The sequence below is a fragment of the Drosophila montana genome, unplaced genomic scaffold (genome assembly GCF_035044405.1).
Source record: "Drosophila montana isolate Dmon_TW-CO22-7 unplaced genomic scaffold, ASM3504440v1 contig_2716_1, whole genome shotgun sequence".
NCBI classification, from domain to species: domain Eukaryota; kingdom Metazoa; phylum Arthropoda; class Insecta; order Diptera; family Drosophilidae; genus Drosophila; species Drosophila montana.
The window spans coordinates 295,907-323,787 of NW_026997587.1; the positions used below are offsets into that span (position 1 = coordinate 295,907).

The window sequence follows — 27,881 nt, forward strand, 5'->3', positions numbered from 1 at the left end:
GAAGCACGTTTGACAGCCAGCGGGAGACAGAGACGGATGCAAAAAATGTGGTTTTGTGGCTTCAAGGAATGCAGCAAAAGCTTTAAAATTATCGAAAAACAAAATCTAAAGATAGCAATTTAGAGAGTGCAAGAGAGAGAGAGAAAGAGAGAGAGGGGCGGAGGGAGGGAGAGACGCAAATGTTGATGGGCAGAGCAGCTGTCAGTGTTGTACAGAAACAAAAAATTGGCACAAATGCGCAGCGTCGCCAAAATGGCACAACTAACTGTAAATAGTGAAGCTGGCGCTGGCGCTGCAGCTGGAATTGGAGCTGTGGCTGAGACTGAGGCAATTTAGTGCCCGATCCCATTGGAAATAGCCAACATGTGTGTAGGCTGTGCGACCGGCATAAGCTGGTCAACAGAGACAGGTTATCAGCTAGTGCAAGAATTTGTGAATGAGCCGCCGCCTGCTGCAAGTAGCCCGTTTAAACTGGATGTGATTTGCATGCAGTGCTAGCGATTCCCCTATTTTCTAGCTAAGTTATGCATTTTTATTAAAGGTCGTCAACTATTTAAACTATTTGTTGGCATCTAAATGACAAGTTTATTGCCAATTCGTGCTAAGAAAGATAATTCTGCTATTTGTAGCTATTTTTAGCATCGAATAACAGCTACTTTTTTGAAGCCACAGTTGGCAACGCTGTTCGCATCACGCATCCGGCATGGCAACAGGGGGCTGCAGCTGTCTTTCAGCCCGGCGTCGTATTGTACGGACTAATTAGTTTGGCGTCTGCCCTTGCAGTTATGTTATTAAGTTTAATCAACGTTTTATTTGTTATGCTTTTGGCTGCAGCGGCATTTATTTTAATTAACAGTGAAAATATGTGCACGAAAACAAATTAAAAATGCTTGCAACAAATTTCACAGCGCGAAAACCACGTAATTTGCAACAATAGCAACAACAACAAAGACAACGAAGACGCAGTTTAAGACGGTGGCTAAAGGTAGCGCAAAAAAGAAAGTTTTGTTTTTTGTCTGGTTATTGTTGTTATTGCTCTTGCCGTATTTTTGCTTTTCTACACTACACACACACACACACGCATACACACGTACAGATAGACAACGCCGCGCACAAATATCATTCATTCGAATTCCGTTTACATTTTGCCTTTTGCGGCTGCTGCTTCTTTCAATTTTTTAATTTATATGGCAACGTCAACAGCAGCTTTGCGCTCGTTTTAGTTATTCACTTTTCATAGATTAACGCACACAGACACAAATATACGCGTACACACGCACGAACACTCGAGTGTGTTTGGCTTCTTTTGCTGCTTGCTTGCTCTCTTTTACTTTTTACCGTCAACAGGTGTTCAACGCACAGCGGCTCAACGAAAACTGAAAACCGAACGCGCTGCCGTTAGCCGAGTGCTGCGCTTAGCTTGTGGTGAGTTTCGTCAGCCGCTAGCTTGAGCTGCTGTGGTGAATTTGCGGCAGCCTGCCATTGACTCTGGCCGCAGCAGCAACAACAATTGAAAGTGCCAACTTATCGAATATGTCCAATTGAACCGCTGCACTTGCGCGTGTTATTAGCCAAATAACAGCAAAAGGCAAAAGGCAGCGCATTGCAATTCTAGCCAATTGCCAATGGTTGGGCCTAAACAGCACATTAGTCACTAATCGCTGCAGTTGCAGTTGGCCCAAACGCCACTAACAAGCCGCCGGCTTCCATTGCTGTTCTCTACGCCCATCTGCCTTATAGTTGGGGGCGCGGCAACAAGCCAAGTCCCAATCAGCAGCGTGTTCAACAATTACCTCGCAAATTGCAAACGCACGAGATCAAGATTAGGCGTAGACAAAGACAAAGGCCGCTAAAGCAATTGAAAATGAAAACTAGAAAGAAGGAACTGTACTTTATGTGCTTAGTCGACACTTTGATGCCCTACAATAGTAATAAAATAATGAGAGTAACAAGATAATCATGATTGATACCCTTCAATAGTAATTGAATCGTGATATTTTAAACATTGCAATAATTTAATTTAAATAACCTATCGATTTTTCTATACCCTACGAATGTGATTAATACGAACTTTAAGAGCTTACCGAAGTTTTGATGATGTAGAGGAATTAAATGGGAGAAGTCTTCATAGCCTGTACATAGTTTTGAGCTGAAGCTGTGATACCCTGCAGAAGTAATAAATTAATGACATTTCTAAGAATAAATGTTTTGCTGTTGTAATTGGCTTTACCTTCTTAAAATTCTTGTGCGTTGCGAACATCGTGACAAAGTCGTTAGCCCTCAGCATACCGTAGACCTGTATGGTCTAACCCTGAAGTATTTCGTTTTCCATTTCTATGGAGGCTTCTCTGTAAATAGCCTCTATTACACGAGCAGCATTCGCGTTTGCGGCTTACCACGAGTATTCAATTGCATTGGATGAGCACACCGCACACCCACAGCAGGAGTAGGAGTTGGAGTGGGAGTAGACGTTGAAGTAGCCGCAGCCGCAGTCGCAGCCACAACCTGAGCATGAAACACAAGAGGAGCCGATCACGATCCGTTGGCGGTATTCGTTTTTCATGTCACCTCATTTGGCAGCCAAGCAAAAAACAACTGATAAGAAGAAGATATTCGAAATCGAACTGCAGGCCATGACAGAAAAACCATGGGCCATGACCAGTGAAATTTTTGTTTACCTATCTATCCTCACTTATTCTACACATATTTATTTACTTGATTTTTTACTATTGTTTGGCACCTGTTAATGGTGGAAACCCTCACAACTGGCCATAATTGAGCACGTTGGCAGCTTTAATAGTTCTTAGCGCCTGGCTATTAATGTCAGACTCTAAGCTGAAGCGGTACTTTTGGGATTCATTGAGCAGGCGTTTTGCGGTCAATGCGGACGCACCGGTCTCCGGCCTTATGTTTATGTTTATTTTATCATAATTTATTTAATATTGAGTACAAAAATTTGTGTAGCGAAACAAACTGAAGCAATGTAAGAAAAACATGCGGCAACTGCCGGTATAAACAATAGCTATATGATTGCAATATTAAAAAATAAACTTAAATATGCCTAGTATTTGGGCAACTCGGAGTAGCGTGGGGGCGTCGACCAGAGCACGCTGGAGTTGCGCTTCAAATGACTGGGATCAATGTTGGGGAATATCTTCTTCAGGTCCGGTGTTTGTGGCGCCACCGAGAAGAAGCTATCGATGATATCCGTGGGGCAAAAAGTTTGTACACAAATTGCAGCGCCGCGCACATGAGCTGTAAGAGATTAGGTTTAGCAAGTAGGTATGGGCATATAGAATGGCATATATGTTAGCTTACCGCGACTCCAGCTTGGCACTGGTGGCCGCTTGTAGGAGACCTTGCCCTCATCATCGGTGGAATCATCCTCGTGCAGCATTTCGAAAGTGTATTTTGATTTTGGTGGCGGTGGCATCATTTGCTTTGCCTTGGCCGCGTTCAGCTGTTGCAGCTTCATTTGTTGCAGCAGCTCACGCTCCTGTTTCTTGATCCGCTCGGCCTCCTCCTGCTGGAGCAGTTTGCGCTGCAGCTCCTCCATTTCCAAACGCTTGCGCAGCTCCAGTTTCTCCTTTTCCTGCTGTTTCTTGATGCGTTTCTCCTCGCGCTCCTTGGCCAGCTTGGCCATGCGCTCGGCACGCTCACGTTCCTTGGCCTCGCGCAGCTGTGCCGCCTGCAAATGCTTCTGCTCGCGCTGTTTCTTACGCTCCTCGGCCAGCAGATGCAGCCCCTTGCGAAAATCTTCGCCACTGTTCTCACGCGTTAAAGTTTTGCTGGAGCTCGAATTAGTTGATTTTAGATTGGTGCCAGTCGCTGTTTTCATTAGCGGTGTGGCCTTGCACGCGCTCATGGGCGCCTTCTTAGGCTGCGCAGAGTTCACAGGCAACGCATTGGAGCTCTGCGTTGGTGTAAGAAAACGTCCCAGCGTTGGAGCTCCCAGCTTGCCAATGACCGGCGTTGTGCTAGAACCGGGCATGCCCTTTAAAGGAGAAGCAAATATGTATTTATAGATAAATAGTACGTAAATAGCTTGTGAAACGTACCGCATCCTTGATGCGCTTGGAGCGCAGATTGCTTTGTGCATTGGCCGCATTCTCGAATGCCTCCACACGCATCTTCACTGGGCTCTGCAGCAGCGGACTGATAAAGAAACAGGGATATAATATGAGAATGCAGATTGGAGATAGCTCGGCTGTCAACTGCTTACTTGAATAGCTCGTGTGTGCGCGCTGGCATCTTGATGCCCTTTATGGATGTGGGCACCTTGGGTACAGGATTTGCATTGATTGTCGGGGCTTTTGCCGCCTCGTGCACCGACTCATCCTCGGTCATGAGACTGTTATTTTGCGCCGTCTCGGGTATGCTGCCCTCGCGTGCCGTCTTCATGGATTGTTCCTTTTCGGAGTCTGTGCCGCCGGCATCCACTTGGAATGTGGCATTGCTTGCCACGTGGTCACTCAATCGCATTGTGGCATTTGATGTGGGCATATTAAACGTGGCCTCGTTAATGCCCGCACCTACTGTCTCATGGGGCAAGGTCACGGTTTCATTGGCAGCAACTGCGCCGGCAGTAGCAGTTGCGTTGGGCACATCATCAACTGCATCTTCGTATATGGAGGCCTGCGGGGGCGGTGCTTGAGACTCCTGGGAATTGCGTGCGCCGTTGCTGCCTAGACGGGTGCGCGATGACACCGGCAAATTCTTATCAATATCGCTGAAGCGTTCAACTTTGATGGGCTTGTGCGCCTCTTTCTTTTTGCGGCTCTTCTTGGTGGCACCGGATGTTGTTGTGTTGTTGGCTGCTGTTGTTGTTGAGAGCACGCTTGACTCATCCGTGGTTGATTTTGTTGCTTCCAGTGTGGCCGTTGTTGTTGCCGTGGTGTCGACGCTCAGCTTCTCGCGCTTGACCTTTATACGGAAGTTAGTGGTGGCCAAGTCGGGCTCCTCCGCCTTTCGCTCTTCTGCAGGTGCTGTTGGTTCGCTAGGCGCGGCCACTGCAGGAGCAGCTGCTGCTTGGGTAATGCTCAACGAACTGATTCTGTGCAGCTGCGAGGCGCGCTGTTCGCTTTCTAGCTTTATCTTAACCGTCTCCTCCTCGCTGGGTCGCCGCATTTTAGTATTCAGCTGTGGCTCCTTGAGTTTTTTCTCGCTGCGCAATTTGGCGGCACGCTGCGGCCGTCCGGTGCTCATGCTGGTTTCGGCTGCAGCTGTGACAGGCGCTGGCGGCGGTGGCATCAGCGTACCCGTAGTGTTGACCACATCCTCTTCCTGGGCCACGGCCAGCAGCTGTGAATTGCTCATGCGCGCGCTCTGGCGCTGTGAGACCTCGCTGGCGGCAATGGACTCTTCTGCGAGGGCTACAAAATGAGTTTGCGACAGCACTTAATAATTTCACAACTTACCGTCGCCATCATCTTCGACAAGGGAGGTCAAACGCTTGGGTCGCTTCTTCGTCTGCTGCGGCGTTACGGAGCTACTGCTGGGTTGTACGGGTGGCACAATTTCAGTGGGCTTTACTTCTGCTACGGCGGATGTTATGCCAAAAAAAAGCTGGTCCAGTTCCTCGAAGTGCGCCTGCCAGAGTAGCAAAAGGAAGAGGACGCGATCTCATTGACATTCGTTGCAGACGCAACTGTAGGGGAATTTACATACCTTGCGTATTGCTTCCATTTCCAGCTGGAGCTTGGACATAGAACGCATTATGTCCAGTAGGTCGTCCATTTTTTTTTTCACTAAATACACACACACAAATAACAAATAATTAAAGTTTATTTATCAAAACTTTTCTTTTGTTGCTTTCCGTTTATTTCAAATGGCGGCAATGACTAGCGCGTCGCCAGCCCAACACAAGCGAGATATGAACTGAAAAAACATCGATACGCAACACAAAAACTATCGATGAATTAAGAGTGGCAACTCCACGCTGCTACAGCGATATTACCGAACACTAAATACAGCTGTTTTCCCGCGCAAAAATATATTTATTTAATATTTACTGAGTATTTTAAGCTTATTTATTATTAGAAATGTGCTTGCAGTACAAATCAATTGTTTTTATTTAATAAATTGTCATATATTTACCGGCAGCTTTGTTTATAGCAAATGTGCTCGTTGCAGCTGCTCTTATTTAGAGTGTTGCAAAACACAAAACATAAGCACAAGCAAAGGCTATTTTATCAACTTGCTTGCAGCGTAAGCAACTAAGTTAAAACTGTTTAAAAGATTGGAATTATTTGTATTATTCTAATTACGCAGTTTAGGTCATATTTTTGTATACGATGTGCACAAATCGAGTATATCGAATGTTTTGTTCAGTGTTGTTAGCTAGTTAGCAGGCATGCTGGGCCCAACCGGTGCTGCAAAATACTCAAATACATTGTTAAAATTCGCCAGAAATTCGCAAGCCAGCGAAAAATTTGTAATTACTAGGTAAACAAGCGAACCGCGCGCGTTGCGTTAACAACAATAAGATGTATATATGAGAAACTGCACACCGTACACAGACACTTGTCACCAGTAACCCAATACCAACGCGTATACCGCAACACACACGCAGCAATGGGACTCGACTTTGATGTCGTGGAGTACTGCAAAGGTGTGAAATCAAAACAGTCCCAGCCGCCGTTCGCCTGCCCGGTGCGCGACTGTGATCGCAGCTATAAAACACTTGTTGGCCTGCAGGGCCATCTTACCAACTACGACCACGACAATCCGCAGCCCCTGACGCCAGTTCTCAAGCCGAATCGAAAAAGGGCGCGCTCATCTCGCGCGCTCCACTCAACGCCCAAAGACAACGGCAGTGGCGGCGGTGGCAATTCCGAGGGCGAAAACGGCTGCGGAAATGGCAGAACCACCACAAATCCTGAGTCCTTGGTCTCCTACAACGAGCACGAGGGCACGGTCACCTTTAACATCGATGGCAAGAGTGTACGGCTCGGCATTGATGATCCGCTGCCAATGGTCGATGATGATGAGTTTGCCGAGCTTGTGGAGCGCGGCTGTATATTGAATGCGGATGCGCCGCCGCTGGAGGAGAACGCTGCGTGGGCACAGGTGCAGGTGCCCGTTGCGAATGTCTGCGAAATCGATGACTACAATGTGCCTGATGCGCCGCCCAGGCCCTTGGCCTACTATCGCTTCATTGAGAAGTCTGCCGAGGAGCTGGATGGCGAGATTGAATACGATGTGGATGAGGAGGATTCCGCTTGGCTGGAGCACATGAATGAGCTGCGCGCCCAGCAAAATCTCAATGCGGTCAGCATTGATACCATGGAGCTGCTAATGGATCGCCTCGAAAAGGAATCTCATTTCCAGGCAGCGGCTAACGGCACGCCCACTGGCGTCGAGGTGGATGACGATGCGGTGTGCTGCATTTGCTTGGATGGCGAATGCCAGAACACGAACGTGATACTCTTCTGCGACATGTGCAACCTGGCGGTGCATCAGGACTGCTACGGCGTGCCCTATATACCGGAGGGCCAGTGGCTGTGCCGGCGCTGCCTCCAATCGCCCAGCAAGGCGGTTAACTGTGTGCTCTGTCCCAATGCCGGCGGCGCGTTCAAGCAAACGGATCACGGCCAGTGGGCGCATGTGGTATGTGCGCTGTGGATACCAGAGGTGCGCTTTGCCAACACAGTGTTCCTGGAGCCAATTGGTAAGCTGTTCGTCTAAGTTGGAAGACCTTGTGTTTTACATTTGCTTTAATTCATGCCAGATTCTATCGAGACCATACCGGCTGCGCGCTGGCGCCTCACCTGCTATGTGTGCAAGGAGAAGGGTCTGGGAGCGTGTATTCAGTGCCATCGCAACAGCTGCTATGCCGCCTTCCATGTGACCTGTGCGCAACAGGCGGGCCTCTATATGACCATGGACACGGTCAAGGATGGCCACAACGATAGCTCTATGCATGTGCAGAAGTTCGCCTACTGTCACGCACATACGCCCGCAGATGCAAAGCTAAAGACGAACGTCCCGGACTTCGAGGACACGCGCATGAAAATGCGCGAGGCGCGCAAAGCGCTGGCCAAGAAACGCTCAACGGCGCCGGTAGTGCTGATACCGACAATACCGCCGGATCGTGTGCACGAGATCGCGGCCATGGTGCACATGCAGAAGAAAAAGGAGTTCCTTGATCGCATCATTGCCTACTGGACGTTAAAGCGGCATTATCGGAACGGGGTGCCGCTGCTGCGTCGGCTGCAGAGTCAGGGCAACAATCATGGCGTCATCCAGCGCAATGGCATCGAGGGCTCACCGGACACGAAGGAGCTGTACCGGCAGCTCAAGTACTGGCAGTGTTTGCGGCAGGATCTGGAACGGGCGCGTCTACTCTGCGAGCTGGTGCGCAAGCGTGAGAAGCTCAAGGTGGCATTTGTTAAGATCTCCGAGGAGGTGGTCATGCTGCAGCTAAATCCCCTGGAGTCGGCATTGGGCAAGCTGCTGGATGCGCTGGAGACACGCGACACCATGGAGATATTCCGGGAGCCGGTGGACACCAGCGAGGTGCCCGACTATATGGATATTGTGAAGCAGCCCATGGATTTGGGCACCATGCGCACGAAGCTCAAGGATTGCAAGTACACTAAACTGGAGCAGCTGGAGGCGGACTTTGATCTGATGATACAGAATTGTCTGGCGTACAATAACAAGGATACGGTATTCTATCGGGCTGGGATACGCATGCGCGACCAGGCGGCGCCGCTGTTCGTGCAGCTGCGCAAGGAACTACAGCGGGACGGATTACTGGAGCGCGGCCATCGCGCTAATGTGGATCATGTGGAGGGTGAGGTGGAGCAGGAGCTGCGACAGCTGCTGGCGATGCCGCCCAGCGAGGATGTGGTACAAAAGCTGCTCATACTGGCCGACAAGTCGCAGGTGCTCAAGAATCCCAGCTATCGCACCAAGAAGATTAAGCAAATCCGCCTGGAAATCAATCGCATGCGCAAATCTCTGCAAAAGGCGCGCTTTGCAGCGGTAAGTAGTCGAGCTTTGGGGGTCGCATAATTAATTATTTATTGAATTGCAATCCTTTGCAGCGATACTCTTCGCATGCGCACTCCCAAAGCGACGATGACAATGAGGAGACGCGCCTTAAACCCTCCAAGAAGCGAACGCGCAAACGTCTCAATAGCAGCGCCATGGATCTGGACGAATCGCAGGAGCTGCCGGCGCAGCAGCACGATGATGATGATGACGACGAGGATGACTCCGATGATGATTCAATGGCCGACGATGGCGCCAGCAAGGACACCACCCATATGACCCAAACGCCGCCCTGCAGTCCAGTCAAGAGTCTCAACAATAGCAGCTCACCCGTGGGCATTAATCGAAGGTGGGTTTCGCTATTTATACGTGGGGCATATCAGCTTTCTTGTCTGTCTGCCCAGCTTGTCCAGCGTGTGCTATATCGGATATGTATTTGAAACCGAATTGGACTTCCCGAGAAGTAAATTAAAGCATTGGGGAAGTACAGTGGAATCTTGGGCGGTGAATAACCAAGGCGGTTTAGTTCAGAGATTATTGGGTATTCGGGGTTTTTCTTGGGTTGTTTACAAAATGAAGATGCTGCAAGCATACAAAAAAAGAACTGGATTTAAATGAATCAGAAATGAGAAAACTTAAACAATTAATTATACTAAGAATAGGTCATTGAATTTGTTATTTATCCGAATAGTTTACTAAACCCGCTAAAACACATTTAAAGGGTATCTCGAAAGTCATAAAATCTCACTTATTCACCTCTCAACTCTTCCAGAACGGCCATTCTCTTGACGCGCAAGGCGCAGGCGGCACTCAAGCGCCCATCGGAGCCCCTGACGACGCCTGTCAAGGAAGAGCACCACAATTCTCAGTCATCTAGCACACAATCGACCAGCGCCAGCTCCAGCTCCACCACAACCGCAGCCACCGCCGCCTCCAGCACGCTGAATGCATCGCTTGCTGCCAGTGCCACGCCCACGCCCAGCAGCTTTTCGTTGGCACACAACAGCACAAGCGCCGCCGGAGTGGGAGCAGCCGGCGCCAGTCTAACCTCCAACGCGCTGTCCATAAGCAACAAGCTGAGCCTAAGCCTGGGCGCGGGCCTGGGGCTGTCCAAGTCGCCTAAGCGGCCGGCGCGCTATCGCCGTTTGCCTTCGACGTCACCAAAGAAGTCACCGAATCCAGCGGCTGCAGCAGCAGCAGCAGCAGCGGCGGCGGCGGCGGCGGCAACGACGCCGTCGACAACAACGGCCCCGTCAATACCTGCGTTGGCGCCAGCGGATCCACTGCCCTTTGAGCGCATTCCAGACAGCTTTCGTGTGTACCGAGGGAACAATCAGCGGGACGTTAGCGAAAGCGACGATGGGCCCTCCCAGTCGAGCAGTCCGTGCAGCAGCTGCTCCGACTTCAGCATGTCCGGCAGCTGTTCGGATTTTGACACCGATGAGGCGAGCGATGGGGATGCGCACAGCGAGGAGGGCGACTCGGATAGCACGAAGGCGAATGCTATGCGCGATGACTCGCAGGAAGAGTGCACCACAGATGCCATGGATCTGCAGCACGCGAGCCTGAACAATGCTCAGGGCAATGGCAACATGGCTATCAGCAGCAGCGACAGCAGCTCCGACAGCGACGATGACGACGAGGAGGACGATGACGACGACGACGACGAGGAGGGGCCAAACAGCGCCGACCTGCTGGATGCGAATGCCGTGGGCAAACAGCGTGTCACACGCAGCACACCAACGCCGCTGCAGGGACGTGGCGGCGCGATGGCGGCTGTCCGTGGCAGAGGCAAGCGGCGCAGCAATCTCAGCGAATCGACCAGCTCCACGGCGACGCCGCCACCCCTGCTGCGCAAGGCGGGTAAACTGCGCTCGGCCACGCCCAATGCGTCGCCGCTTGTAAATAGCATAAAGGCGAGACGAAGCACCACCACAGCCACCAGCAACACCACCCTAACGAATAACAACAAGAGCAAGCCGCACCACGAGCTGGAGGAGACGGGCACTGCCGCCGCCGCCGCCGCCGCCGCCGGCGAGGTGCATGTGCGGCACAACAACAGCAGCCAGAAGGCGTCGCTGGAGCCACTGCAGCTGGTTTGGGCCAAATGCCGTGGCTATCCCTGGTATCCGGCCCTCATACTCGATCCCAAGACGCCCAAGGGTTTTGTGTACAATGGTGTGCCGTTGCCGGCGCCACCAACGGATGTGCTGGCGCTGCGACAGAATTGCCTCGACGATGTCGTCTTTCTGGTCCTCTTTTTCGATGTGAAGCGCACCTGGCAATGGCTGCCGGCCAACAAGCTGGACATACTGGGCATAGACAAGCAGCTGGATCAGCAGAAGCTCGTCGAGTCACGCAAGCCCGCGGAGCGCAAGGCCGTCAAGAAGGCGTATCAGGATGCGTTGCACTACCAGAGCCAGGTATCCGATCTAGAGGGCCAGGGCCCCGATCCCATTATGTGAAATCTGTTTGCCCAATTGCATTTAAATGTTAAATGTTAAATGCGCCCCCGCCTTGTAATCACAACCCGTGTATGCTCTAATTTCTCTAATTATGTATAGCTCCATATAAATATATATTTAGTTCTCGAAATGGACCAGCCTGGGAGCTGGACGGCTGGCTGATGCTACTGTATTGTTACTGAGAAGGTGCCCTCCATAAGTGTATTTCGTTGAATTTTCTTCACTTTTCGCAACTTTCCAATTTTACACTGCAAGTGTTGTTGTTGTGTTTTTTTTTTGTTTATTTAAAGCGAGAGAAAATGCAAGCAACAAAATTATTAAATATTTCGATACTTAGTTCAATTTTTGTAAAATATATTTCAAAAATCCTTTGCAACAACAACAACAACAACAGAAACAACAACAACAAAATGGAATTTATAACCTCAAGACGTTTCAAATAAAAATCAAATCAATGTTTAAGTTAAATAGTTTTAAGCCGCAAAAAACAAACAAAATATAATTAGTTAAGCGACAAATTTGAAAAAAGGTGTAAAAAGAAAAAACAAACAGAAAAACAAAAAAACACAAAAACAAAACATTTACAAATAGCATTAAATTGTATATGTGTGTGTGTGTGTGTATATCTGTGTGTGTATGTGCGTGTCTGTATTTGTGCGTATGTGTGTGTGTTTATTGTGTTCCGTTTTTAATTTCCATATGAACAAATATGCAAAAGTTTGATTATTATTACGATGTATTACGATGATGATGATGATGATGATTATTATTATTATTATTATAATTACGCTGTGTAATTAATGCAAATTATTAGAATTAAGCGTCAAGCGTAGAAAATTAAGTTATTGTAGTAGTTGCCCATAACAAGATTGAATATTGTTTAAATTTAACGGTAAAGTAAATGCAGAAAATAAATGTTTTAAACAAATGGCCAACGATTTGTTAATTAACGATTTGTTAATTGACATAGAGACATGTTAAACTATCTCTATGAACTGGACTCTCAGCTGACATATATTAATGAAACTTGGTACAGATGCTAGTTATAGTTAAAGGAAGTACATAGAAGAGACCCGGTTGAAATGGTGCACTATATCATATAGCTTCCATAGGAACAATCGGTCAAAAAGTCAGCTTTTGCTTGAAATTTGTTTTATTTCTTGAGATGTTGCTATATTAGCAACTAATATATTTAAGTAAGAGTAAGAGATTGAGAATTATTTTAATTTTTTTCTTCTTAAAGAAAATCCAATTTAAGTAAGCTCCACTTAATACAAAACATAAGGGATGAATATCAGATAACTATATCTTCCATCTACAAATTGAAGATCCTAGTTGATTATTATGAGTTTACGTAATATATTTCTGTAATAAGGGCATTTAAACTCCTCTCGTTTAATTATTCACACCACAGTTAGACAGCCACTGGGCCAGTTTGAGAGGCACACGCGATTCGCGTCACAATAATTGACTTTAAGCCAATTAAATTGTCAAATTAAAAGAGCACAAAATATAAGAAAAATAAGAAATAAATTCGAGTATTGGAAGCGAGCAGATCCGAAACAGTTGACAGATTGGACAGGTGGCGCGACGGGCGCAGTTATATGCGTAATTGAAAGAAAAAAAACAAAGAGAAAAAAACGAGATAATAAACATGTTTAATATATTTGTAAGCGAAGACAAGAAACGCGTCATTAATTACGCGTTTAGGCTGGCAAATTATTATTAAATCGTATTCGCTGAGGTCGCATTTGTCGAGCGCGACTCTAAATCTGATTGATCGGGCAACAGGTGAGCGTCTGCCCGAGCATAGACAACTCAATTCAATGCAAAACTCATAGAATCGCCCCAAAATATGCCAGCTCTCCTCCACATGGCCTTAATTACAAATGCAAATTCATTTAGCGACTGTCTGCGATTGAAGCTTATTGATGTTGACTGTTAACTGCACTGAGCGAAACAGATTAAACCCAATTTGTTAACATTTAACCCCAAGCATTTAGAGGCTGCAATTGCTTAACTAGTGAGGTAATTTAGACATTGAGTGGGGTTTTAGGGGCAACAGCATAATAGGTAAAAAACTAGAAGGTACGAACCATTTAACTCTTAGACTTATGGCTTGAAGGTGCTAAATAGGAGCCACATTTTATAGATGTCTGATATAGAGTATATGCAGAGCATAATGAAGCTCTTATTCGTAGAGATCTTAAAAAATAAAAAATATATATATATATACTCCTTCCGAACCTGACAAGTGAGCCAAACAGATAAAACTCAATTTGTTAAAATTTAAGCTAAGTATTTAAATGCTGTAACTGTTTAGCTAGAGAGTTAGTTGATGTATTAAGTGAAGTTTTAGGGGCAACAGCATAATATGCAAAAACAATTATTTTATTACAATTAACTCTTAGACTTAGGGCTTAAAGGTGTTTTTATAGCAAAGCTTTATTTACAGTCGACTGTTTGAATAGGAGCCGCATTTTATGGAAGTCCGATGTGGAGTATAATGAAACTTTTTTTTGGCAGAGTTTGGTCAAGAGATCTTCTGAGCTTGACTTTATTATAATATTCGCTACATAGAGAGATATTCTTTTTTTTTCATGTTTTATATTTCGATCGGTGCCTTTTGATCTCTGCCAAGCGAATGTTGAGGGACAAAGTTATAGTCACAATAGTGTAACTTCGGAAAAGTTATGGACCCAATATTTTTTTTGTCAGTGTATCGCAGCTGCACTTGACAAGTGCTCGGTGCTTGGCGTCGTGTAGGTCACCGTGCGTTGGCGCTCTAATTGATGTATTTATTTAGTAATTGCTTGTACGCTTGAACATGAAACGGAACTGAGAAAACATTTGCCACTGGCCAGCAGCCAAGTCAAGTCAAGTCAAGCCGGGCCCGGGCCAATTGGAGTGTTGTTTTTCTGTGGATTTCCCAGTTGGCCCGCGCGAAACGAGTTTCTTGTCAAATTTTTGGTATCCAAATAAATTTCAAGAGATTTCAACAAATGACGTAAATACTACCATGGCGGCAGCCCCGGCACTAACAAAAGCTTTATCGAAAGTTTATAAAAAGAATATTTTGTGCATGAAAATATCTGGCCTTGGCGTTGAAATCGAGCCCAAAATTGGAGCTGAGCTTTGTTTTTAAAAATATCTATATATATATACATATTTATTTTTAAAAACAAAGCCAAGCAAAACAAATTCCGAGCTGAGCAAAAATATGAAAATGTTTAATTATGGCTTTGTAAGACAACTTATTAACCCCCTTCCCCCTTCCCCCTTCCACCCCGCCGGCAGCACTTCCATTTATTGGCCACTTTTAGCTCGCAGTTAAATCCCAAATAAGCAGCTTAGCAAATTTTTTGGGCTTTTTGACCAATAAATCATTTGCGGGAAAACATTTTTGCTGACGCGACTTTTTTAACCATTCACAAAATGTATTTCATTGAAGCGCAGTTTGTAAATGTTATGCATACCCTGTACTAATTAAATAATTGCGCTGGAAAAGGGTATATGAGGCATGCGGTGCGTATAAGTAACAGGGCAGAGGAAAAGTAGTTAAAAGGCAGCTTCAATTTTAGCTTAGCTGAAGATAGATAAAGATGTATCTATATATGCATCTATATATGTATCTATATATGTATCTATATATGTATCTATATATGTATCTATATGTGTATCTCCATATGTATCTATATATGTATCTATATATGTATCTATATATGTATCTATATATGTATATATATATGTATCTCTATATGTATCTCTATATGTATCTCTATATGTATCTATATATGTATCTATATATGTATCTATATATGTATCTATAGAAAAAGGCCATTTATAAAGGGTCAGGTTATACGCTCGAGAAGATAAAGATACCTTAGGTTACTTTAGAGCCTCGCCTAACGAGCTACAGGGTATTTATCGGGTCGCAACGCACACGACTAGAGTCCGTTTGTTTTTTTTTTATTGAATTGAGTTAATAATGGGGGGGTGGCCGGAGGGCAGCGACGCTTTTGAATTGAATTTTTAAATTAATTTGCACGCAGCTGCAGCGCTCAAAGTTCCGCACTATGACGTCGGGCCCGAATGTGGCCCGAAACTGGAACTTGGCACTGGGTCTAAAGCGGAGACTGGGTTTTTTTTTCGACTCTGCTTATAAAATATGCGTAATCACTAATATTTCGCTTTGGTCGCACGTGATGCAAACAACGTGGTCAAACGAAGCGAGCCGCATTAAAAAAGCTTTTTTTTTTGTATATTTCGGAATTTTTGAAATCGGCCCGGTTCAAGTACGTTTATTGGCCATTAGCTTTTTGCCTTGTCGCGAAATTCGCCCGAAATTATTTACATAAATTGGTTGCTATGAGTAAAAAAAAGGCGGAGGGGGGGAAGGCTGTATTGTTGTTGTAATTTGCCTTGCAAGCTGCTACGACGGCAACAGGAAAAGCATCTGAAAATGTCACAAAAAAAGTTGTTCCTCCTTTCTGGCATTTATGGCGTGGTTTTTTTCGGGCAGACATCTTAAGGAATCGGATGCGTGCGTTAATTAAATGTAATTAACACCTGTAGCCGTGCACACATCGTACATTTGCCGGAGCGCACACACACACACACACACACACACTCACAGCCCGGCTAATCGAAGTGCTTTATTCGCCCGATAAGATAAGGAATAACGTGCTCGGGACCCAGTAACCGCTGCTCTAATTAAACTGGACGTGCCTCCGTTTCGATTTGGATTTTTATTATTTTTATTAGAGCGCGTGGACAACAGAAAAATTAAAATAAATTGCGCGCCTGACGCAAGTAGACGAAAAAAAAGAAAGAAATAATAATAATAAATAAATAAAACAAAAATTGACTGGCAGCTCGGCATCTGTTCCCGGGTCCAGACACTGGCGCTCATGTGACGTCGCTGCCGGCGTCGCTGTCGGCGTCGCTGCCGGCGTGACTGTGGTCAGTTCGTATACAAAATGCCTATAAATAATATCAATACTAGACGCTTAACGCTTGGCAACAAGATTTCTAAAGCGTTTCGCAATGCCGCTGCCCGGTTATGAAATCTTCTCGTGAAAGTGACCCAAAAAAAAGAAGAGGTATTATTTCTCTCTTGAGCTGTAAAAGCTGTACACATGCGTGTACTAAGGGGTATTACAATGCTTGCCCTTGCCTTGTCAGCTTTTTCACTGGAAAGTGTTAAGAGCCGGCGCCTTGTGACAATAAGTGCCAATACGTGCGGCATGTGATGAGCAGCTTAGCCTGGGATTGTCCCTTGCATGTCTCATCGAGTGTTAAATGCTCTACATGGCTTTCCCTCGAATGCTTGATCTTGCAGTTTAGGCAAGGAAGGGGGGGGGGGGGGAAGGTATGGCTGCATTGAGTCCGTACTCCGCTAGCTGTAATAATGGATGGAAAATAAATATTTTCGTTTTCTTCAAAGAAATCTTCCTAATTATCAATCGCAAATACAATTAAAAAATCTGCTAAATTTACAGTTCACAATTTGTTAGCTAAATTAATTAAAAATTATAGAAATAGCTTTTAGACTAAAAGTATTTTTTGCAAATAATTAACTAGACATTTTATTTATCTAAGGGAAAAATTCTCTTTAATTTACACTTCATAATTTGTTAGCTACATCCCTTTAAAATGTTATAGTTGACTTTAATTTTTTAAACAATTAATTAGACATTATTTTTTCCAATAAAAAATAACAGTTAAATAAACACTTCGTAATTTGCCAGCTGGATTAATTAAAATTTATATAATTGATTTTTAGACTGAAATTAATTTTTGTAGATAATTAATTAGACATTTCTTTTATCTTCTAATTTTAAGCTTCATAATTAGTTAGCTGCATTTATTACAAATTTTATAATTAATTTTATGACCAAAATTAATATATTTTAATAATTAATTAGACATTTTTTATCAAAAAAAAAAACTGCCAAAAATTAAAAATGCAAAATTTGTTAGTTTGTTTAGTTTTGTTGTTTAAAAATGATATAAATAATTTTAAGAGTAAAATTCATTTTTGAAATAATTAATTAGACATTTTTCTTTTGGCAAGTTGTGAATTTTATGTCATTTGTATTGCCTAAAATTTGAAATAATATTTTATATATTTTATAATAGGCCAGTTCTTGATTTATTAAAAAAAAAGAAAATATATATATTTTTTTTATTGCCACTTCATGTGACTTTTTGCTGTGCTTATGCTGTTATACAAGCACAATTAATACACATTTGTATAGCAATATCTTGAGCCAAATGTAACAATATTTACGCCTTACACCTAATCTAATCTAATAAACCCAAAAGGTGTCTAAATTCGCACCTCTAGTGAGAATTCCAATACAAGTAAGAAATGTACTCATTAATATGTGTGTATATATATATATTGCTTATGCGTATTATAATACTTAGTAAAGCGAGCCTCTTTTGGCTATAATAACAATTAAATAAATTATAATAATTATTATTATTACTGCATGTCAAAATTGCAGTTAACAGCTGCTGTCAACGGCAGCTGCCTTGAAATCGCGCATTAACAAAAACTTTTACACACACTAAAAAAGCCGCAAACAAAAAAAAAAAGTTTCCAATTGATTTTCAGACATTCCTGAGTCAATAATTTAATTTGCATATTTATTTATTGTTTTATTACACTTTTGGTGAATTTCCTTGCATACATATAAATATATATATATATATACATATATGTATGACTTACTGCTATGGCATGGCATGCATGTATGTATGTATGTGTGTGCGTATGGCATATAAGTCTGTGAATTGGCCATATAACGGCGCCGACTGAAATTAACTTGAATTTATTATTAAATGCCGCAAATGCTGGCAACCGGTTGAGCCCTCTGCCAATTTCTGCACCCCCCTCTCTCCCACCTCTCCCCTCTCTCAAACTTGATGCCAAGCCAGGTTCATGTCCAGTCGCATCGCATTTGCCGTCATACAGGCGCGTCCAGGCGGCGACTGTACAACAGTTCCGGCTAAAAATAAGTGCACGCCATATTTGGGTCTCCAGCTGGCGAATGGGAATGGGAATGGGTTGCATCTCTGTATAGTCAATTGATATTTTGACAAATGTCAGTCGCACTTAAGTAGGGATGCCAAAGGGCATATGAATGTACATATATGGCGGGCGAGGGGGCGGTTGATAAATCGATCCGGGTTCGAGCCGGCCAGCTGTCTGCCCTTTGCGGTAAATAATTTATGCATTGGTCCATAACATTGACAGCGGCTGGACTAAAAATATACCAGGCTCGACCTTGAGGCAGCGGCTAGTGAATGGGAACGGGCTGCATAACGGCAGAACCAACTGGATGCGACAACAGGATGGGGCTGACAATTAACTGCCAGAACACACAGCGGGCAGGCAGGCAGGGAGAGATAAGCAGCACGCGAAACTGAGACCTGGAAGCTGAGATGTGATATCTGAGTTGTGGCGCGTCGTGGCGCGTCGTGGACCTGGGTTAAGAAAATATTTATTGGCGCATCCTCAAACCGACCGAACAGGGTCAGCTCAAGGACAGCGTCTGGCTATTTGCCTGGTTCTTTGCCACAGAAACCCAAAGCGTCGACTATAAAAGGCCCAGACCTGAGCCGAGAACCGCAACAGTCTTCCTCGAGTAGTCACCGAAGTTGTAGCGAAGTTTTGGTTTGTTTGTGCCAAAAGTCCTACCAGTCAACGTTTACTCTATATATACATATATAGCAAACCGATCAGGTACTCAATATCCAGCAAGATGCATCTGCTGTTGCTCAGTCTCCTGGCGCTGGGCGCGCACGCCCATTCCATTGGCTACCGCAACAATCTGCTGTCCTATGCGCCGGCGCGCGGCGAGTTTCCCGTTCAGAGCCAATTGGCCCAGGGCTATATGCGGTATCTGGACAACACGGGCGCCGAGCGTCTGGTTGCCTTCAATTATCCGGAACCACTCTACGGCATACGCAGCATTGATCAGCAGGTGAAGGCGCAGGATCAGCTGGAGCAGCAACAGCAGCATTTGGCCCTCTTCCGCGCCTGGTGCGAGCAGCGCTATAATGCTTTGCGCGCGGAGCTGGAGCGCCTGCGCGCCGAGGGCAAACAGCCGTCGGCCAATATGCTGGCGCAGTACGAGCCGCTGGAGCAGATCATCAAGACGAACGCCTTTGATGCGGTGCCCGGTCTCAATCCGGAGGTGCAGCGCGCCCGTGACGAGCATCTGCGCATCTGGAACGAGGCGCGTCTGCAGGTGCTGCAAGCTGAGTCCGCGGTGCCGCAGGCGTCGCAGGATGCCGTCATCCAGTTGAAGTCCATGATTCCACTGCCCGTTGCCGCCAGCTGGGAGAAGCAGCCGCAGATCAAGCAAATCTCCAACAATGCCGAGCCGCAGAACTCACCCCAGCCTGTGCAGGAGACAGCCGAGGTGCAGCGCGCCCGCGAGGAGCATCTGAAGCGCTACAACGAGGCACTGCAGCAACAGCAGCAGCAGCAGCAGCCCGCAGAGCAACAGATTCAGGAGCAGCTCGTCAAGAGCAGACCCGTTCAGCCCATTGAGCAGCAGCAGCAGCAGCAGGCGCCGCAGCCCGTCGAGGAGACGCCCGAGGTGAAACGCGCCCGTGAGGAGCACCTGAAGCAATATAACGAGGTAATTCTACGCCAAGCGGCCGAGGCACAGGCACAGCCCCAGCAGGAATCCATTGCAGCACCCTATGAGCCACAGGCCGCCGTAAAGGCCGCCATTCCACTCTCCGCCGGCTACGTTCAGAGCATCAAGGCGCATGAGCAGCAGATTCAGCAGCTGAGCCTAACCAAGCTGAAGGCCGAGGATAAAGTCGCTGACATTTCGGACAAAATACGCTACGAGGAACGCGATCGGGATGCGGAGCGCGAACTGGAGCAGGAGCGTCGCGAGGAGCTCAGACTGCTGGAGCTGGAGCGTCAGCGCGAGCTGCAGCGCCTGATGGAGGAGCAGCGCCTGCTCGATGCCGAGCGCCTGGCACTGCAGCAGCAGGAACAGCAGCGCATCGAAAGCGAACGGCTCGAGGAGTCGCAGCGCCTGCAAGCCGAGCGCCTGGAACTGCAGCAGCAGCTGAAGATCGCCAACACGTTCGAGCCGACGCCCGCGGAGCAGCCGAGCAGCAGCCTCAAGTTCATTGCCCAGACGTCGGCACCGGCACAGCCGCAGCCCGCACAGCCTCAGCATATCGCGCAGCAGCAACAGGTCCAGAATGGCTTCTTCCTGCGCATTCAGTCCGGCCAGCCAAGTCAGCCCATCAGTCCGTCCGTGCCCATCGCTGAGCCCTATCTGCTCGCCGAGCATGCGCACAATCCCTTCCTGGTGCGCTACGTCCAGCAGCCGCAGGCTCTAGTGAAGACCATCAGCAATTCGCAGTTGTCAGCCAACTCCATCTCCTCCAGTGCCAGCGCCTCCTCCTCCACCTCCTCCACCTCCACAAAGAGCTCCAGCAGCCTCAGCGAACTGGAGCAGGCGACACGCGAGCACTTCAAAGCGCACGAGATTGCCTTGGAGCAGCTGCGTCTGGCCAATCAGAAGAATCCCAATCTGATACCATGTACCCATTGAACACGGATGCCGAACAATTCGCACGCTTTGAATATTTTGTTCAGTTTTTGCACAATTCATCAAAATTCAATTCCAATTTGTATGCATTAGACTTAAATAACTCGTACCCATTCACATTCACACAAGCACTCACATACTCATATACTCGTACTCATATACTCATACTCATGCTCGTACTCATGCTCGTACTCATACTCGTACACCTGTAGCGTTAGGCGATTCACGAATACTTTTGTAAGTTTTAAATGCATTCAGTTGAGAAACAACGCAAAAATCAAAGTAAATTTTCATTTTTTGTATTTTGAAATTGAAGTTTTTCTTTTTTTCGGGCTTCGAGTTCCTGCTGGGATTATTTGGCTGAAACTTGGCATGAGGTCTTGCTCTTGCTGCTTCTTGGGTAAATGTATATAACAGTATATAACATAAAGTTGTCCTGCGAAAGATGAACCACATAAAAGATAATAAATACATACATATATCTGCCGAATATATAACCTCTATATGCCATTATATTTGCCATTATATCTGCGATTATATCTGCCATTGGTAAGTGCATTAAATTTTCGTCAGCCTACAGGTATAAATTTGTCATTTTTATATGTCACATATATGTCACATATATGTCACATATATATGCCTGCCTAATATACCTCTATATCTGCCACTATATCTGCCATGGGCGAGTGCATTAAATTTTCGTCAGACTACAGGTAAAAATTTGTCATTTATATATGTCACATATGCCTGCCTAATATACCTCTATATCCACCATTATATCTGCCTTTACCTCTATATCTGCCATTAAATCTGTCCTTAGCAAGTGCATTAAATCTTCGACAGTCTCCAGGTATAAATTTGTCATTTATATGTATATGTCACATATATGTTACATACATATGCCTGCCTAATATACCTCTATATCTGCCATTAAATCTGCCCTTAGCAAGTGCATTAAATCTTCGTCAGCCTGCGGGTATAAATTTGTCATTTATATATGTGACATATATATGCCTGCCTAATATACCTCTATAACTGCCATTACCTCCATATCTACAATTGGCAAGTGCATTAAATCTTCGTCAGCCTGCGGGTATAAATTTGTGATTTGTTTCCTCTTATCATTTGGCCGCAGACAAAGGAAGTTGCCCCAATGAACAGTTATAGAACGTTCTCATGCAAATTGGGATTTGGATTTGTCGCCAGTTTGGCGGCGGCACGAACCGATCAAAATGCGCATAAAATGCGCAACTTGAGGCGTAACTAGAGCAGCCAGCAGATGTATCTCATATGCAATTGAGATGCGAAAAAAAGATCCGTTATAGAGCTGCGGCACTTGCCGTACCGTACCGTGCGGGGCAGGTAAAAAACCGAGAAAAAAAAACCGAAAAAAAACCGTGAAGCGTATAAATTTCGTATGCTTATGCGACGGCATATATCGACACCTACAATTTGTATTCAATTAGCATATAGACCAGATCTCAAACTCTGCCCGCTAGCTAGCCCCGCTATTAACTGACCTAGCGTAACAATGGAACGGTAAAAAAAACACCCACACACACACACACACACACAGCCATATCATTTAACTGGGCTGCGATAGAGAGGCAGCACCGCGATTACGTGGCGTATGAGTAATGGGGCGAGCAAAGCGCGTGCTTGTCAGCTAATGACTAACTCTGCTGAGAGTTGCCCACCTGTAAGACCTGCCCATATATGGCCATAGACACATCCGGCAAGAGGCTGCACTCACTGATAAGACAGATTCTATCAGTCTTATCAGTCATTAGGCATTGGCCACTTCCTGTCAACGTCTGCATCATTCTGGAGGGCAAAGTACATGCTGCGTGAATCACGCCTACAAAAATATTTAAGTCCATTTAAAGACGGGGGCGAATTGTTGCAACAGTTTTTAACCGCACTTTGTACTCCAGCCGCACGGGACGAGCTAATCAAATGCCAATTTGATTGCTAATCGCATCGATTGGCCCAAATGATAAATTGGCTGATGCAAGAGGACGCACAATAATATACGCCTGTCTGCTGTCTGCCCGAATTGGGGTTACGTCTGATAAGTTGGCCTTCAGGCCATATTCCTGACATTGGCCACATCAAATGCGCAGTTACATTTCTGGTTCAGTTTCAGTTTCAGTTACAGTCTGGCAAATGTCAATCGATATAATGTTGGCTTCCTATACCCTAGAACCTATTGAAAATGTGCAAAAATGTGGGGGTTAAGGCTTTTTGCAATTGTGTGTAACAGGCAGAAGGAAGCACATATATATAAATATATATATACATATACAGTCTGGTCTATATATAGGCCAAAATTTCCCAACCCCATAACTCGGCCAAATCTCATCCGATTTCCACGAGGTTTGCCTCATTGTTCATGGTTTGGCCTCTAGATCAATCGTGCATCTAAATCTGGCAACATTATTTTTAGTCGAAATTCATGCACAAATGGTATCCTCAAAAATATCCTATATACACATAGGTCTAAATTTCCCACCCCCATAACTCGGCCAAATCTCATCCAAATTTTACAAGGGTTGGCTCTTTGTTCATGGTCTGGGCTCTAAAACAATTCGGCAACTAATTATGGCAACGCTATTTTTGGTCCAAAATCAAGTAAAAATGGTACTCTCAAATATCCTATGTATGTATATAGACACAGGTCGCAATTTCCCAGTCCCATAACTCGGTCAAAACTCAACCGATCTCCATCTGGTTTGGGTTTTTGTTCATGGTTTGGCCTCTAGATCAATATGGCATCTAAATCTAACAACGTTATTTTTGGTCAAAATTCATGTAAAAATTGTATCCTTAAATATCCTATATAGACATATCTGCAAGTCGGGCAGTCCTCACTAGAGAACTTATTTACTTATTAAATAAAAAAAGCCCACATTACGAGTGCTTAGCCAAGTAATTAAAACATTATAATAAAACAGTTAAAAGCCCAAAGGTCTAACAGGAATAATTTAGGAATATTTAAAGGATAAATAGGCAAAGTAAATGTAAAGAAGAAGACTGTGGAATATTGATAGTTAATTATAAAATGAATAATTACAATTAAATAGGAAGAAATTAGGGATTCAAAATCATCGACCCGTTGGGTAACGATTTAAATTTACTGTACACGAGCTGAAAGTGGACTCCCAGTTGAGTCTTAACCAAAATGACAGCGTGTTTAAATTGATTTCAAATGATTTGCACCCAAAGTTCGCATCGCTTGAACAGTTGCTAATGTTTAACAATATAAAATTTGGGCAATTCTATTTGATTGCCTTCGAATTACAATTGTTTTGGCCGCAATTACCAATCAGTTAATAATGACAGCACGTGTGGGAAAACTATATATAAACAAAAACTGGTAGAAGAACAAGTAAACATCTATTAGGATAATTGAAAGCCATGGCCTTCGGATAAGACAATACTATATCATACACTGAAATACGAGCCCGGATTTGTGTTGTTCAGCAGCTCAAAAGATTGGGTCACTTAGGATCATCTACAGAGAAATCGAATGAAATTCTTGGCTTCTCAGTTAAAATCCTTGAGCATATGCCAATCTTTGATCTTGATATTGTCGACTCTTCCACTTACCCCATAGTCCATCTCGCCCTTGTTTCATCTGATAAGTGCGTGGGTCTAACAAAATTATTAGATATATGAAGATAATATAACATAGATGTCTTCTATAAGTAACAGAAAGGCTTTTTTAGTGAAGGTTTCATTGCCTCAACGTTTCATGCATAGCTGATCGTATATAGCACATATATAACTTATCTATTCAGTAAACATTTTGCTTATTAAACAATACAAATTATTGATTGAATTTCAAGCTCGGGTTATAGAAGTAATGTGCTTACAGAGCATCCACTCTGGTATATTATAATGTACTTACATTTAAAAACTACTTGAGTTTTTTTAGATAATGATTTTGATGTTTATTTCAAGCATTTTAGTCGAGAACCGGCTCTTTACTGCTGCTCACAAATCAAATTTGTTATTCTTTAAATAAGTCCTGATGGAAAGTAAAGTATATTTTTTGGAAATACTGCTGCCTCTTATCAAAAAGCCAAGTTAGCTGCAGCATGTAGTCCCCGCTGGGAAAGGGCAGCGAAAAATTTCGGACGTCACAGAACAAATCCTTTATTATCAGTAAGCCCTGCAAATAAATTCAATAAAACCCTATAAATACAAAGTTGATTAGTTATCCGCAGTGTTTTGTCACTCACATCCAAATGAATGTTAATGTCCATGTTCAGAACTGTCTTATTGCGACTGATCGCACGCAGCCGGCACTTATCGAAGGTCACCCAAGTTGTGTTTTTGGACTGGCAAATGACATTGGTCCATTTGACGGTGGCTATCATCTGGAATATGAATTTTGTTTATCAAACTATAACAATTAGCAAATATATTATTTGAATACCTGAACGGTTTTTATGGAGAGCAGCCCCACAAATATTACCTGAATAGTCAGCTTTACTGTAGGCTGCATGGTCTCAACTGTGGAATTATGACTGCTACAACATGGATGCAAACTATCGGATAAAACCTCAAAATCATAATTACTGTGTCATTAAACCATCGAAGTTATTAAATAGTGCGGCCATAACAGCAAACAATCAATAATAATAGTTAAAGCTGATATGCTTGTAAGAGTATTCGTATAAATATTGATATATGTGCAGATTATGATATTTATTTAGATTTAATTTTCTCAATGACATTGTCTACCGCTTCTTCCCTGCTGCTCCCAAACACGAATAGTTATTCTTTAAATAAGTCCTGATGGAAAGTAAAGTAAAATTTTAGGAAATACTGCTGCCTCTTATCGAAAAACGAGGTTAGCTGTAGCGAGTAATCCCCGCTGGGAAAAGGCAGCGAAAAATTTCTGGCATCCCAGAAGAAATCCTTAATTATCAGTTTGCCCTGCGATGAGATTAAATTTAAAAAAAAACTCTTTAGACTTATAGTATTTTGTCGCTCACCTCCAGGGGACAGGGATGATTGAAGTCTATAAAGTCTTTGATTACATCCCAAAACATTTTCATTACAGGGTGATTGGCCCTACGCAGAAACGCGCAGTAATCAATCGTATACTGACCCAACCAGGGCTTATAACCATTTTCCCTTTTCTGCATCTGCCAAACTAGGGTAATCGATCGGGCTGGATAATGTATGTTAATGCTAACGTTAACAACTGTCTTGTTGCGACTGATCGCACGTAGTCGGCACATATTGAAGGTGACCCAAGTTGTGTTTTGGGACTGGCAAATGACATTGGTAAATTTGACGGTAGCTATCAGCTGGAATTTGAATTTATTATATCAAATAATAAGATACTACTTATAATATCTTGATATTATTTGAATACCTGAACGGTTTTTATGGAGAGCAGTCCCACAAATATAGCGAAAAGAGTCTGCTAAACTGCGGGCTTCATTGTCTCAACTGTCGCATCATTGAAAACAAAATGTTTTTAAAAATATAACTCATTTTTACAAAATACTAAAAATTAAAAAAAATAATTGTGTTCAACAATTAATACAAATTGCCTATATATTTATTGAAAACAGACTGATTGCTGATCAACGCAGAGTCTGTGCTCGTAAAATATAATTGCTGACTTGCAAATGGTTCAATTCTGCATTTAAATACGTCAACGATTTCTATAATAAGAAGTAAACAAACATTTATATATATTAAAGTGCACAAGCTGATTTAATAGTATATTAGCATGAATATTAATCTTTGAACAAATCCTGACGGAACGTAAAGTAAAACTTCGTTATAACCTGCGGCCTCTTGTCGAACATCCACGTTAGGAGCAGGGCGTAGTCCCCGCTGGGAAAGGGCAACAAGAAATCTGTTGGGTCCCAGAAGAAATCCTTAACAATCTGCTTGCCCTGCATTGAAAATAGATGACGTAAATATAAATAATTGATTGGGTTAAAAGTTATCTCTGCCTACCACAAAGGGACACGTATGGTTGAACGATGTAAAGTCCTTGATTAAATTATAATATATTTTGATAACAGGATGGTTGACTTTGCGCATAAACGCGCAGTAGTCAACCGTATGCTTGCCTAGCCAGGGCTTATATCCATTTGCCCTCTTCTGCATCTGAAAGTTGAGTTGTACATTATAGGCCGGATAAAGAATATTTGTGTACACGTTCAGCACAGTCTTGTTGCGACTTATCGCACGCAGCCGGCACAGATCGAAGATAACCCAAGTTGTATTTTTGGAATCACAAATGGCATTCGTGAACTTAACAGTGGCTGCCATCTGCAAATGGACCAAGTTATTGGGCAAATGCTATCGAGATTTTATAGTTGAATACTTGAACAGTTTTTATGCAGAGCACGGCAACAAGTATCACAGCAAATGTCAGTTTTATTATTGTTTTCATTGTCTCAACTTTCATAATATACTACTCCATACTAATCGAGAAACATACATATTTATAATGTTGTAATGTTGTCATTCAAATCTCGAAAACTATTTAATAATTATGTATTTAATAGCACAATCAATAATAATAGTTTTTTTTTGACATAATTGATGGTATTTCCATATCATAAATCTATAAAAAAGTAATGCTTCTATACTTTGAAGAGGCAGCAATATTCATTGATTAGTTCTGGAATTTTAATAGATCCTGATAGAAAGTAAAAAAAACTTTTAGGAAATACGCCTCCTTTTTATCGAAAAACAAATTAAGCTGCAGCATGTAATCCCCAGTGGGATAAGGCAACGAAAAATTTCTGGCATCCCAAAATAAATCCTTTATTATCAATGGGCCCTGCGG

General features: G+C 44.0%; 3 protein-coding genes across 4 annotated transcripts; 2 read left to right on the forward strand and 1 right to left on the reverse strand.

Annotated features, from left to right (window-relative positions):
- Positions 1-2,870: 2,870 nt before the first annotated feature.
- Positions 2,871-5,980, reverse strand: Incenp (Inner centromere protein). 2 transcript variants are annotated; one of them, XM_064684377.1, is made up of 6 exons: positions 5,668-5,980; positions 5,418-5,589; positions 4,223-5,372; positions 4,059-4,155; positions 3,319-3,994; positions 2,871-3,255 (listed from the first exon to the last, which is right to left on the reverse strand). In XM_064684377.1, exons 1-6 carry the CDS (start codon positions 5,734-5,736, stop codon positions 3,062-3,064), a joined length of 2,358 nt encoding a protein of 785 aa, XP_064540447.1. In that variant the 5' UTR covers positions 5,737-5,980; the 3' UTR covers positions 2,871-3,061. The 2 variants fall into 2 exon arrangements, with proteins under 2 accessions (XP_064540447.1, XP_064540448.1); XM_064684378.1 differs by having other exon boundaries at positions 4,223-5,363; positions 5,668-5,978.
- A 341-nt stretch (positions 5,981-6,321) lies between these two features.
- On the forward strand, positions 6,322-12,390 carry Br140 (bromodomain-containing protein 140). The gene is made up of 4 exons (XM_064684376.1): positions 6,322-7,669; positions 7,730-8,988; positions 9,051-9,346; positions 9,770-12,390. Exons 1-4 carry the CDS (start codon positions 6,574-6,576, stop codon positions 11,460-11,462), a joined length of 4,344 nt encoding a protein of 1,447 aa, XP_064540446.1. The 5' UTR covers positions 6,322-6,573; the 3' UTR covers positions 11,463-12,390.
- Positions 12,391-19,234: 6,844 nt separating this feature from the next.
- Positions 19,235-21,197, forward strand: LOC135429798 (bromodomain-containing protein DDB_G0280777). Its single transcript, XM_064684269.1, has 2 exons — positions 19,235-20,572; positions 20,636-21,197. The coding sequence occupies exons 1-2, from the start codon at positions 19,235-19,237 to the stop codon at positions 21,056-21,058; spliced, it is 1,761 nt and encodes a 586-aa protein (XP_064540339.1). The 3' UTR covers positions 21,059-21,197.
- The last annotated feature ends 6,684 nt before the right edge of the window (positions 21,198-27,881 follow it).